Below are 12,140 nucleotides of genomic sequence, written 5' to 3' on the forward strand. Positions count from 1 at the left end.
TGGAGGGCCGGCGGAGGACGCGGCTGTGCCGACACCAACGGCTCCCCCGGCCGTGCCGGCACCGCGCGCCGGCGTTGCAGACAGCTGCTGCAGAGGTATCTTTTTACCCTGGACCTTGTTAAGGAACAAAAGCTTAGGAGAGTGTGGGCGGCTGGGCTAGACGGAGCATAAACAGGGGATTAGCGGCGCATAGCCCCCGAGCGAGGATCGGGCTCTTTTTTCCCCTGCACTTGAAACCCAACTCCTCGCCGCGGCGGCGGCTGGTCCCGCACCAGCCGGGAGCGATTCTTCCCCTCCCAGCGCCGCAGCCGTGCATTGCTAGCTGGGCAAAATTAGCTTTTGCAAGAGTTTTTATGCCGGCTGGGCAGCTAGCCCTTGGGCTTCTATTTTTTGGTCTTTTTTTTTTTGTACCTGTGGAAAACAAGAGGCCAGGCGATGCCTTAGCGCGGCACATCTCTGCCCCAGCCTGCCTGCGTCGAGCAGGGAGCAAACGCCTCCCCGGCCAAGCTGGGATAAGCTTTCCGACGTTCCTAAAATAAACCCACACAAGGTAATCTGCCTGCAGCCACGGCGTGGCCTGGTGGTATATGACCTGTGAAAAGGGAAAAAAAAAAACCAAAGGAAAAAACAAATTCCCCGTCTCACCCACCCACGCGCGTACACGGGGAGCTGCAAGGCGAGGGCACAGAGCAATAAACAGCTCGGTCCCAGCCTGGCTGGCACGGGCTGAGAGGCGCTGCCAGCCTGGCAGTGATGTGCATTGTGCGTGCGTTTTATATACACGCCATAAAAATAATGCTTTATGAAGGATATATAAGCACCCGGGCCAGGCAGGGCCAGGCAGGGCCAGGCAGGGCCAGGCAGCTGGGAGCTTGGCTGGAAGCAGCGCAGGCAGCGGGACCCGGCCAGGCGAATTGGCACGGCACACTCCAGCTACGGGGACACTGGTGGCTCCTGGCGCCGTGGCACGATGTCCTCGTGCCTCTTCCACAGGGACCCCAGGCCCAGAGCACCTGCAGGGTGGCTCGGTTTTTGCCTCTTTTTTCTTTTTGGCTTGTCAGTCTCTCCCTTTTAAGCAGCAAAGGGAGAGGGTGTGCAGGCGGGGCAGCCCTGCCCGGGGAGCTGCTCCATCTCGAAATGGATGTTCGCTCTGGATGGGAGCAGCGAGCAGCCAGTGCTTCTTGGGGGGTGGAAATGACTTAAAGATCCACCTGAAAGCATCACGCTTCCCCTTCAGAAATAGCTCCAAACAGAAATCACTTGAAACGATGCAATCAATGCTTTCTTCCCCTTGTAAAACCACACATTTCAGCTTAATACAAGTTCGGGGAAAAAAAAAAAGGTAATTCATTTGAACTTTTCTCCCTGGAAAACAATCTGGAGAATGTCCCGTTCTGCAGAAACACAGAGGCGAAACCAGAGAGACCCGTCCTGCTGCTCATCCCCGGGCTCCCCGCAGCGTTTCTGGAGCTGCTGCCTCCCCGGAGCAGCCCGCGAGCGCTGGGATGCTCAGGTCGCTCCTTCCCATGGAGCCACGCCCCGGCAGGGACGCCCTATTTTTGGCCCAAAATGCGGTAAGGCTTTGCACTAGGCTAACACTTAATAAACATTTGCATGAATTAGCAGAACGTGACATTGTGCAGCCCGATTCCTGACCGCGAGCTGCCAGCCCGGGCCGGGGCCGGCGCTGCACATGTGGGTTCCTGGAAAATGGAAGGCCATATGGTAAATATTGGGAAAATAACCCCTCTAATACATACATCCCTAAATGCTTTTTCAGCTGATCAGATTTTACTTGGTTAAATCAAAGTTCGTGTGATAAGCAGAGCTCCAAAATACCCAGGGGCCGATATTCGGTCCCATCCCTCTCGCATCTCTCCTTACCCCAAACATGTGCGCCGGCGCGGTTAAGCGTGCGCTGAGCCGAGCCTGCACCAAATAACCGACCAAGCTCCCCTGGCCTCTTCTGCAGGGATGAAAAATGATGCTCCTCAACGTAAGGCTCCAGAAAACACCCATTCGGCCCTAAAGCGCAGCGTGCCTCTGCGTTTGTCAGCCGAACACGAGGATTTCCTCCTCTATAAGGCTGGAAAAGTATCCAGTCCAGGTCACTCCATGCTCTGTAACGAGCAATTATTCCTTTCTAAAGTAAAATGAAATAAGAACCATTCCCATAATCACCTACTGGATTTTATCAGCGTGTTTGGGTTACGCTTTTGCCCCTTTGGCTAATGCCTAATTGATTCTTTAATCTCTACAACTTTTTTATTGACTGATACAAGAGCCATTTAGCCCATCAGCGGCAGGAAAGCAGCCTGCAAACCCTCCGAGACCCATGACACGCTGCTAGGATGACCTCATCTAAAGCCAACGCTTTATTTGATAATCTATCACTTATTTATTATTCTAACTAACCGCTTGCAGGTGGTGTGATTTTAGTATAATTGTCCCGGCAACGGGCACGCACAGGGAAAAGCTCAGCAATGTGCAATCTTATCCGGAGCTGCTACCGCGGGGGAAGCGGGCTCCTGTGCTGGGCGAAACGGGGGAAAACCCGGCGTTTTGGTGACGTGAAGGGCATGGCAAAGTCCCACCAGCTGCGGAAAACCGAAGGCAGGGGCCTGGCCTGACCGCCGGCTCGCTGGGGGAAGATGAGGCAGAGCGGGATGGAAAACCCCGCTGCCATCGGGGGGGGACCCACGTGGGGCCCGGCGTTGCGGCTGGGGCACAACTTGCCCAGGGACGATTCGGTGCCGCAGCTCAGCCCCTTCCTCCCCACCTACCTGCGTGCAAAACCTCAGCCAGCTGAGGATTTGAGGCAGGGACAAGGTACCAGGACGTGGGTGTCCCCTTGTAAGCCTTGCACCAGGCTGCCGTGGTCCTGGTCCCCCAAGGGGTCAGCGCTGGGATCGCCTACGGGAGCAGCACGGGCACGTGGACTCCAGAAGGTTCAGGCTGCCACATCCAATGCAAAACCCTGCACAAATGAAGAACATGGGTTTGGGGTTTATTTCTGGACAGCTCTGTATCGGTTTTTTTCCTACCACAGCCCTGGGGCGGGTTCTCGGCCCTTTGCCACCCCGCCTGCAGCGACGACGGGGCGAGGCGGGATGGAGCCCCCGGGAGGTGCCCTCAGCTCCGCGCCGGGAAGCCTGAAGGCACACGGTGCCACAAAGCTGCCGCTCCTGCCCAAAGGCCAGAGCTGGCAAGGACGGCCCCGCCACGGCAAAGTGGGGGGGTTTGCTGCCTTCCCGGCCCCGGGGGGGCTGCTCCCGCCGGACCCCCTCCGGCTGTGCCGCTCCCCAAACTGGGACCCAAAGGAGGCAGCAGATGATAGGAACAAGCCCATGAATTGACAGCGCGACTCTGAGCCATCCAGCAGCGGGCTTTTAAGACCAATTAGTCCTGCATTAGTCTCTGAGACTTTTGAGCTAGAAATCCCCCCAGGATTCAAGCCTCTTAAAGCATTTTCCCAGCGAGGGAAGGGTTTGAGGATGAGGAGGCAGGTGCCAGCAAGCATCGCTAGGTGCCCAGGAGGGGCCTTTCCGCGTTAGCTGCCCCCTTGTCGTCTGGCCAGGCTCCTTCAACCAAGCCAAAGGCCTCAGCAAAAGAGGAAAATGGCATTTTGAGTGGCAAGACCCTGTTGTGGCTTCAGATTTAACCCCAGCTGGGGGAAAAAAATAAAGCAGGGGGGCTGGGAAAATCATTTTTTCATTAAAATAAAAATTGATCCATAATGAAAATATACTTCTAATGGGAAAAGTTTAGTGCAAATGGAAGCTTTTAAAGATTCTTTTGACTGACAATAACCTGAAGACCCTCCAGGAACTCCAGCCCAGAATAATCAGATTAAATGAAAACTAATATACGATCCTGAAATTCATCCCATGCTGGTCTAAACGTATAGCAGCTGGGTAATTTAGCCTACAGGTTTCTGCCTCATGCCCAGCAGTTCACACTGAATTGTTTAGCCAAACTTAATCTACTGGGAAGGAAAAAAGCTCTTTCCTTTAATATGTGTTAAAGTAAAGCCAGCTTCTAAAAGCAGCTGGGAGCAGGGAAGGTATACGACTACACGTATTTTCTGTGGGAACTCCCAGACTGAAGATTGACGACTTTAAAATAAACAAGTTATAAATGACCCAGGAATAAGGAGATCTCTGGGTTGGTGCATTGTAGCTGCCAGTACGGATAACACCAGCACCGTCTCGTGAGCCCTGCGCAAGGGCCTCGCACGGGCACAAGCTCACGTCCTCCGGCAGCTCCTCACCACCCACGCGCCGCAGGGCTCACGTTCCCAAAACACGAACCCCATCCACGCTTTTACTCAGAGAAAGGTTTGGAAATGCGATCTCAAAAAAAAAAAAAAATCAAATGGAAGGAATGACTTTTTCCCCAAATCTTAGAGTTTTTACACCAACCCTAGAGGTTTGTTTGGGTTTTTTTAAAGGAAGGCTGCCAGTTCGAGGGGGTTTGGTGAGGGGCAGGTGTCCTCCCAGGGCCCAGCGAGCAGCGCGATGATGATGATGGAGGTGGGAACCTCTCCGTGCTCCTGCAGCAGAAATAAACCCCGATGGGAAAACAGAACTTCCAAATATAAATCCATCATGAGAGATTTTCCAGCTGAGTCCTAAATTCCCGTGGGAGAGTAAACATGGTGCACATCAACACATAGCACAGGTTTCCATCTTACGGCCAGAAGGCGGCTCTCCTGGAGGGCTTGGAGACAGGTAGGTGATCTGTAAAACCTTGAAAGCCCTTGCAACTTTATATTCAATGGGGTATAAAAAAAACCCAAAGCCCAGGGCGGCTTCCTCTTTCTGGGGGAAGAGCAGCCCTGATGAGCTCGGCCAAGGCTGCGGGATCCAACCCTGCCGCAGCTGGCGGCCAACGTGCAGAAATACAAACCCAGCTGTGCTTGCTAGGGGGGGTCTCGTGCTTTCAAAAGGCTGTAATCTTGGCAAAAAGGGAAAAAAAGGTGGTCTAATCCTGCAGGCCGGACCTCCTGCTGGCTGGAGTCGCTGGGCTGGTACCTGCCCCGGTGGTGGTCATCCCCAGGGCTTGCCTTGGGGAGCCCCGGCTTTGGGTGTGCAGCAGAGCGGGTGCCCCCAGGGACACGGCAGCAGGTTGGAGGGCTGCAGAAGTAAAAAAACACCTGCAATGACATCGGGGGAAAAAAAAAATACAAGCAAGGAAACTTCTACAGCAACACAAAAGAAAGCTGAAGGGGCTGACCACCTGCAGCGCTGCGTCCAGCCCTGGAGCCCTCGACACAGGAAGGACACGGGGCTGTTGGAGCGGGGCCAGAGGGGGCACAGAAATGCTCCGGGGGCTGGAGCCCCTCTGCTGCGAGGCCGGGCTGGGAGAGCTGGGGTTGGTCAGCCTGGGGAAGAGAAGGCTGTGGGGAGACCTTATTGAAGCCTTTCAGTACTTAAAGTGGGGCTGTAGGAAGGGTGGGGGCGACCTCTTTAGCAAGGCCTGTTGTAACAGGACCAGCGGTGATGGTTTTAAACTAAAGGAGGGGAGATTTAGGCTAGATAAAAGGAAAAATTTTTCACACTGAGGGTGGTGAAACCCTGTCCCAGGTTGCCCAGAGAGGTGGTCGATGCCCCATCCCTGGAAAACATCAAGGCCAGGCTGGCCGGGGCTCTGAGCGACCTGATCTGGCTGAAGATGTCCCTGCTCACTGCAGGGGGTTGGGCTGGACTAGATGGCTTTTAACGGTCCCTTCAGCCCAAACCCTTCTGTGATTTGAAGACCTGCCCCGAGGCACCGTCCCAGGAACTCACAGTAGCCCCCGGGCACATTGGACGTGGCGTTCGGATGCGCAGAAAATTGAACCTGCTGTATTTGGTCACCCATGAAGGGAAGCTCTGCTGCAAGCAGGGCAGGAGCCGGGGTGCAAGGGGCAGCGCCGGCAGGTCCAGCGTGGTCCCCCATCCAGCATGTCCCCACCACGGGCAGGGGCAGGAGCTCGACCTTCAGCGCAGGTTAAACACGAGCATCCTCGAGCTTGTGATTCCTTCCCCCAGGAGGATACATAGGGGCAGTTCACACTGAATTGTTTAGCCAAGCTTAATCTACTGGGAAGGAAAAAAGCTCTTTCCTTTAATATGTGTTAAAGTAAAGCCAGCTTCTAAAAGCAGCTGGGAGCAGGGAAGGTATACGACTACATGTATTTTCTGTGGGAACTCCCAGACTGAAGATTGACGACTTTAAAATAAACAACTACAAGTTATAAATGTGTGGCAGCAGGGACCCTCCTAAACCCTCCTCACCCATGGAGGAAGCTCTGGGCACAAGCTCACCCGCCCCGACCCCCCCAAAGGCGTTCGCACACCTCCCGGAGGCCCCACGGCTCATCCATCTTCAGACCAACAGCCCCAGGGCTGGGACGAGCCAGCGGGGAGGGAGCGGGGGGCACCTTTCCCAGCCAGGGGGGCTCAAGGGTTCCTGCAGCAGGCCACCACCGAGCGAGCAGTGAATGCAGCGGCGCACTCGGGTTTCAGCAGGGAGGAAGGCGGCGTGCCCCGAGCCCCGGCCGTCCCCTGCCATCATGTGCAGAACGCGTTTGGAGGGGCCGCATGATGCCATGGTCCTCCGTGCAAACACCGAAGCATCCCCTGGTGGGGCTCCCCGCGGCCCCTCTCCCCCTCTTGCTGGCATCACTCAATCCCCGAGGGGACCCTGCCCAGGAGCGGGGAGGGGCCTGTCAATCAATTTGTGTGCACATGGGGGCCTCTCCCAGCTATTCCCCCCTCCCACCACCGGGATTTTGTGGGTGATGCACCCAGCGCTGCAGCAGAGCCACCGACGGCCAGGGGAGCACAACTTTTGGGAGGTGCATCCGTAATACCCCAAAGGTCAATGACTTTCATCTAGGAAAAGAAAATACAAAAATAAAGCTGCTTATTTTTGATCTGGCAATGTCACCCAAGATGCCCCCGGCTGCGGTGGGAGCCTGAGCTGCCCAGGGCTGACGTGGGGCGAGCAGCCCGGCCACGTCCTCCCCTTCCCAGCACTGATTTGGACCTGAAGGAGAAACAGCGGGAGGGAGGAAGAATAGATCAGGCTCCAGAGCAGGGGCTGAGCTGGGAAAACACGGCCAAGATAAGAAAGTTGTCACGGGGTTGGGGGGGGGTTCATCTGATGGTTGTTTTGACTGATGGACCCAAACCCCGCACCCGAGAGCCGGTGGAGCTCGTGCCGGGACTCTAATCCTCTCTGCCAGGTGCTTGGTGAGTGTCCCCATCCCTCCTTCAGCGACACCCGAGGAAGAGGAGCTTGGCAGGAGCAGACCACAGACAGAGTTATCTTTCAAACGCATTTACAGCGCGCCAACTTGGGAACGCCACAAAGTTTTACTTCCAGTGCGTAGCTCAGGGGGAAAAAAGAAAATCTCTCCAAGAAAACCTCTAGTCAACAGATAACACAATATGGTTCTGATTTCCTCACCCCCTCTAAATGATTGTTTCTTCTCTTTTTTTAAAAATTTTGTCCCAGGGAAACGTTTCTAATTTAATCCCCTGCGTGCACCTTCCTCACTGCCTTTGAATGTGTATTATCTTGCTCCGGAGCAGAGCAAGAATTTTTGATTTTTAAAAAAAAAAAGAGAGAAAGGTAAAAAAAAGCGTAACAAGCACAATGCACAGCAAACAGGAATGGAAATGCTGGTCTGGGTTCCATTAGCCCTGACCCAGAGGTTGGAAACCAAAAGAAATTAATTAAATTGGGGATGGGGGGAGGCCAGCACTATTTGCTGCCAGTGACCGGCCCGCGAGCGATGCCCGGGGGGCGTCCGTCACCCGCCACCCGTCACCCACGCGGGGGGGGGACACCCTCGCCCTTGTGCCGCTGCCGAAGCTGCCGGCTCCCCAGCACCCATGGAGAGGGTCACGGCTGCCCGCCGTGCCAGCGCCAACGGGGACGGGGAGCAGGCAGCGGGGCCGAGTCGCTTTTAACAGCGACTTAAAATCACCCAGCTTTGCGTGGAGGATCCCGAGCAGGGACCCCCGGAGGGACCCCCGGCAGAGGGATGGGTGCAGCCGTGGAGGTGGGATCCTAAATGGGCGTTTTGCTGCGGTGAGCTCCCAGCTGGGAGCAGGGCCGGCCCCGAGCAGGCAGGGACGGCAGGGGGGCAGCGGGACAAGGGCTCTGTGGTGGGGTAGGCTCAGCGCGACCGTGGCTGTCCCGAGCACCGGGAAGGTGTGAGAAGTGCCTTTTTGAGGGAGGCTCCGTAATCCCGTCAATGCGGCGAGCACACGGACGGCGTGAGCTGCTCCCGGCCAACTCACCTGCCGAAAAAATCCTGCCAAAGTGCCCGGCTGCTGGGGGCTGCCCACGGCGGGACAGGGGCACGGGATGGGGTCCAGCCCTGCTCTGCGCATCCGACTCCAGGGCTCAATTTCAGCCGCGGGAGAAGAAAATAAAAAAAGTAAATAAAAACGCTTCAAAGCATCTGGCAAAGAGGTAAGTGCGGGCAGCGCCCGAGCGCACAGAGCGGGAGATGCTCAGCGTGAAGCTGCGCCATTATCCCCAACGCCCACCGAGACACGAACCCCCGCCCGTGAACTACGCCGGATCCGGACGGACACAGCCTGGCCTCCGTCGTCCCCGGCCCCTCCGTGGGTTGGCCAAGCCAGGACGGACGATAATGGGAGGAGATGCGGGATCGCGGCATTCGCCCTCAGCGCCGTAATCGGAACAAAATGTTCTTCCATTGTTCGCAGAAGAGCATTGGTTTCCAACCATGGCAAATATTTAGGAAAACACAATTGAGTCATAAATGTTATTTACAATTTGGAGTGCCCCATACGTTGCTCCAAGCCCCGCAGTTAAACTAGTTGCCTTGGTTTGAACACGACAGGGTAACATATGGGACTTCCCCGCTCCCCAGCCAAGAGCTTTAACACCTTGCAGAAGCGTGGCAGCTCTGAGCGATGGGCTCTGCACCTCTGCTGCCACCACGACTTTCCCGGGTGCCCTGGCTCCCTGCCGCTGGCTCGGGCACCTCCCGGGACCCCACAGAGCCTGCCCGGACGGTCCCGCAGGACCTCGGACCCTCCCAGCTCCCCGGCCAGAGGCCACCGGAGGGTCCCCCCGCTCCCTCCAGCCATCCTGAGCTGGATCTGCCAGGCATGGAGCAGCCGGGCGGGAACCGCACCGCAAACCACGAGGCAGCCCCATGCAAACAAGCCGCCGAGAAGGGAAGGGAGAGCTGGGCTCTTGCAGCCCCGGCAGCCCAGGCTCACCAGGACAGTGATCAGATGCTCAGACACTCCCTAAAAAGCAAATAAGTGCCGCAACACCCCGGAGTCACCTTATTTATCGCCCATCACCTGAGAGAGCTGGAGTGTTGCTGGCCAGCCACATCAGAGCAGGCACTCGGGGGACTGCACCCAGGGCTGGGCTGCCCTCCCGGCGCTGCTTCTCTTTCCCCTTTTTAACACTTTCAGTAAAAATAAAAAATGAGTGAAGCTCCCACGGGTTACTCAAGAGCTGTTTGCTTTAATCCCTTTCCAGAAACACACTCTCGGTGGTGCCCATTTGGCACACGCGGTCAAAAAAGGGGGAAGAAATGTGTGAAACGGCATTTCTGTGCCCACAACCGCAGCCCGCACTGCCCCGTGCCGGTGCCAGAGTTACCCCCTGGTTTGCTCTTCCCAGTTTGGACCCCTTTTTTTTTTTTCTTTCAAAACGCACATTCGGCTGTTTTTGGCACACCCTGCGCGGGAGGGAACAGGCTGAGCCGGTCGAGCCCTGGCGATGGGGGCAGAGCCGCAGCCGCCGCCTCCCCGGTGCCCATCGCAGTGCTCTTCCCCTCGCATGTGGCTTGGGCTGAATTTGCTCTGGAAGGGTGAAAGCCTTATTGTAAGCTTTCCAGCCTCTGGAATTCCTCTGTGGGGGGGGCCAAGGTGAACGTCACTGCAAAAACCCAGGGGGAAAAGCCTGGCAAACCCCTTTCTGTTCTGCTCCCTGCCCTCTCTCGGTTGGGTGCGTGGCCGTGCAGCCAGCGGCGCTGGACCCTGCCCGTGGGATGCTCGGCTCCTCCCGAACACCGGCTGGTCAGACACCTCCGGCACCAAACTCCGCCAGCTCCCCAAGCAGGCGGATTTCAGCCCCGGGGGCCGCCGACAAAAAGCACTAGTTATAAAAATCCCAGATTAAGCAAACAGGAAGGCGCAGCCCTGCGTGCCTGCGCTGCCAGGCCAGGGCCCGTTAAAACAAGACCTGTTTAAACGCGGTGGAGCTGGCGGCAGACTTGTTGACTCCGGCCGCGCTTCCAACCCGGCTGCTGCCGCCCAGGCGACCCACGAGCATCGGCAGCGATGGGACACGGGACGGGGCGGCTGCACAGGGCTGCGCTTGTCCTCGGGGCTGAGTCACAGAGCCCACACGGCAGCTCCAGCAAGGAGCTATTTCGGGTTTGTCAGCAGACCTGTGGCTTTCTGCAGGGAAGCCTCATACAACAGGGTTTTATGTGTTACACAGGTTGCTTTGATCTATTTTTTTTTTCCCCCTGCAAAAAGAAACGCATGCAGCAGAATGTGCTAACAAGAAATTGATTATTATAAACTGCCCCGGCCAGTTGCTGGCTGTTTCGGATGCCGTCCACGTTCTTTCCCTCCCTCCCCTGCCGTCACTGTGATTTGGGCTCACCAAGCCAAACCCACGTGGTGGGACAGTTTGGGGTGATTTTAAACACAGACCGAGATAAGGAGAGACTGCAAAGCAAACAGGAGAGACAGGGAAAATTCAGGGTGAGGTCCCAGGGTGTTTTCCCCAGCCTGGGGGCACTGCCCAGCCCCAGCTTGCAGCGCTGGCCTGGGGACGAACTGTGGGAGAGCCGGACCGTGCCCAGCGGGCAGGACACACGGCTCAGCCCAGTCATTAACCTGCGGTGAGAAGGTGGTGACCGAGCCCTTCCCAGGGCGACGGCGAGGGCGTCGGGGCTGCTATGTTGGGAATAAAGCAGCTTTGATGGCTCAGTGCTGGCGGTGCACGTGGGGGTGGGATGGGATGGATGGAGATGGGGTGTGGGGGGGGGGATGGGATCAATGGGACAGGATGGGGATGGGGTCGGAGGGGTGGGATAGGATGGAGTTGGGTGGGATGGGGTAGGTGGGGTGGGGATGGGATGGGATGCGACAGGATAGGATGGGGTAGGAAGGGACGGGATAGGGTGGGGATGGGGTCAGTGGGGTGGGATGGGACAGGATGGGGATGGGATGGGACAGGATGGGGATGGGATGGCGTGGGATGGGGTAGGAAGGGACGGGATGGGATGGGGATGGGGTAGGGATGGGGTCAGTGGGGTGGGATGGGACAGGATGGGGATGGGATGGGGTGGGATGGGGTAGGTGGGGTGGGATGGGATGGAGGAGCAGTGCCCCATGCCAGGCCAGCCTCACCTCTGCATGAGCTGTCTGCAGAGCAGGACCAGGCTCTGCCCGATGCCAAACCCCAGGGGACCTGTGAGCCATGGGGGGCACTGGCTGAGGCAGGAGATAGCCCCAAAATCTCCCCTTGTGCCTCTGCAGCCATCACACAGCGCAATGAGTCGGGGAAAGCAATACCAACACCTGCCCAAAACTAGTTGCAGTATTTGTTCACCTTTTTCCCAAATTCTAGATTTCCGAACGGAGCAGCCTGGCAAAAGAAATCAATCATCAGGCAAGGCCATGGTGAGAAGGATGAACAGAAAGAAACAGAAAGAGAAAAACCAGACCACAACAGCAGGGGGACAGGTTGGCCGGGAGCCTTCTGTAGAATGTGTGTAAACAAGGATATGGATTAAAAATACAGAGAGAGGCAAGACATGTAGTTTGTAAGGGAGCTGACTGCTCTCCTTCTTCCCCAGCCGGTCCCTCTTGACCTTGCTCGTCCTCCTCCATCAGTCCCGCACTGGGTAGGGCCAACTCCTGTCTTCATAAAACTTCCTCAGGCCCTGGAGGTTGACAGGGGGGAAGTAGGGGCCGATCCTCTTCCGAATCCACCACCTCCCCTCGCTGGCGTGCTTTCCCCCGGGTCGGCTGAATTTGTACTTGAAGTGTTCTGCTCGGATCCACCTGCGGAGAAACAAAGCACAGCCTGCTCAGGAGGGGCTGGCACCGCTGCCGGGCGGAGGTGGAGAGGCATCG

The 12,140-nt window shown here is 56.8% G+C and overlaps 1 protein-coding gene across 7 annotated transcripts in view; it reads right to left on the reverse strand.

Annotated features, from left to right (window-relative positions):
- Positions 1-11,742: 11,742 nt before the first annotated feature.
- LMF1 (lipase maturation factor 1) overlaps positions 11,743-12,140 on the reverse strand; it is a 208,704-nt gene continuing 208,306 nt past the window's right edge. For all 7 annotated transcript variants that reach the window (XM_075104693.1, XM_075104700.1, XM_075104695.1 and 4 more), the window contains one exon: positions 11,743-12,068. In XM_075104693.1, coding sequence (XP_074960794.1) covers positions 11,894-12,068 — 175 coding nt within the window. In that variant the 3' untranslated portion in view covers positions 11,743-11,893. The remainder of the gene's footprint in view (positions 12,069-12,140) is intronic.

This window comes from Phalacrocorax aristotelis, chromosome 10 (assembly GCF_949628215.1).
Source record: "Phalacrocorax aristotelis chromosome 10, bGulAri2.1, whole genome shotgun sequence".
In the NCBI taxonomy this organism is placed as follows: Eukaryota; Metazoa; Chordata; class Aves; order Suliformes; family Phalacrocoracidae; genus Phalacrocorax; species Phalacrocorax aristotelis.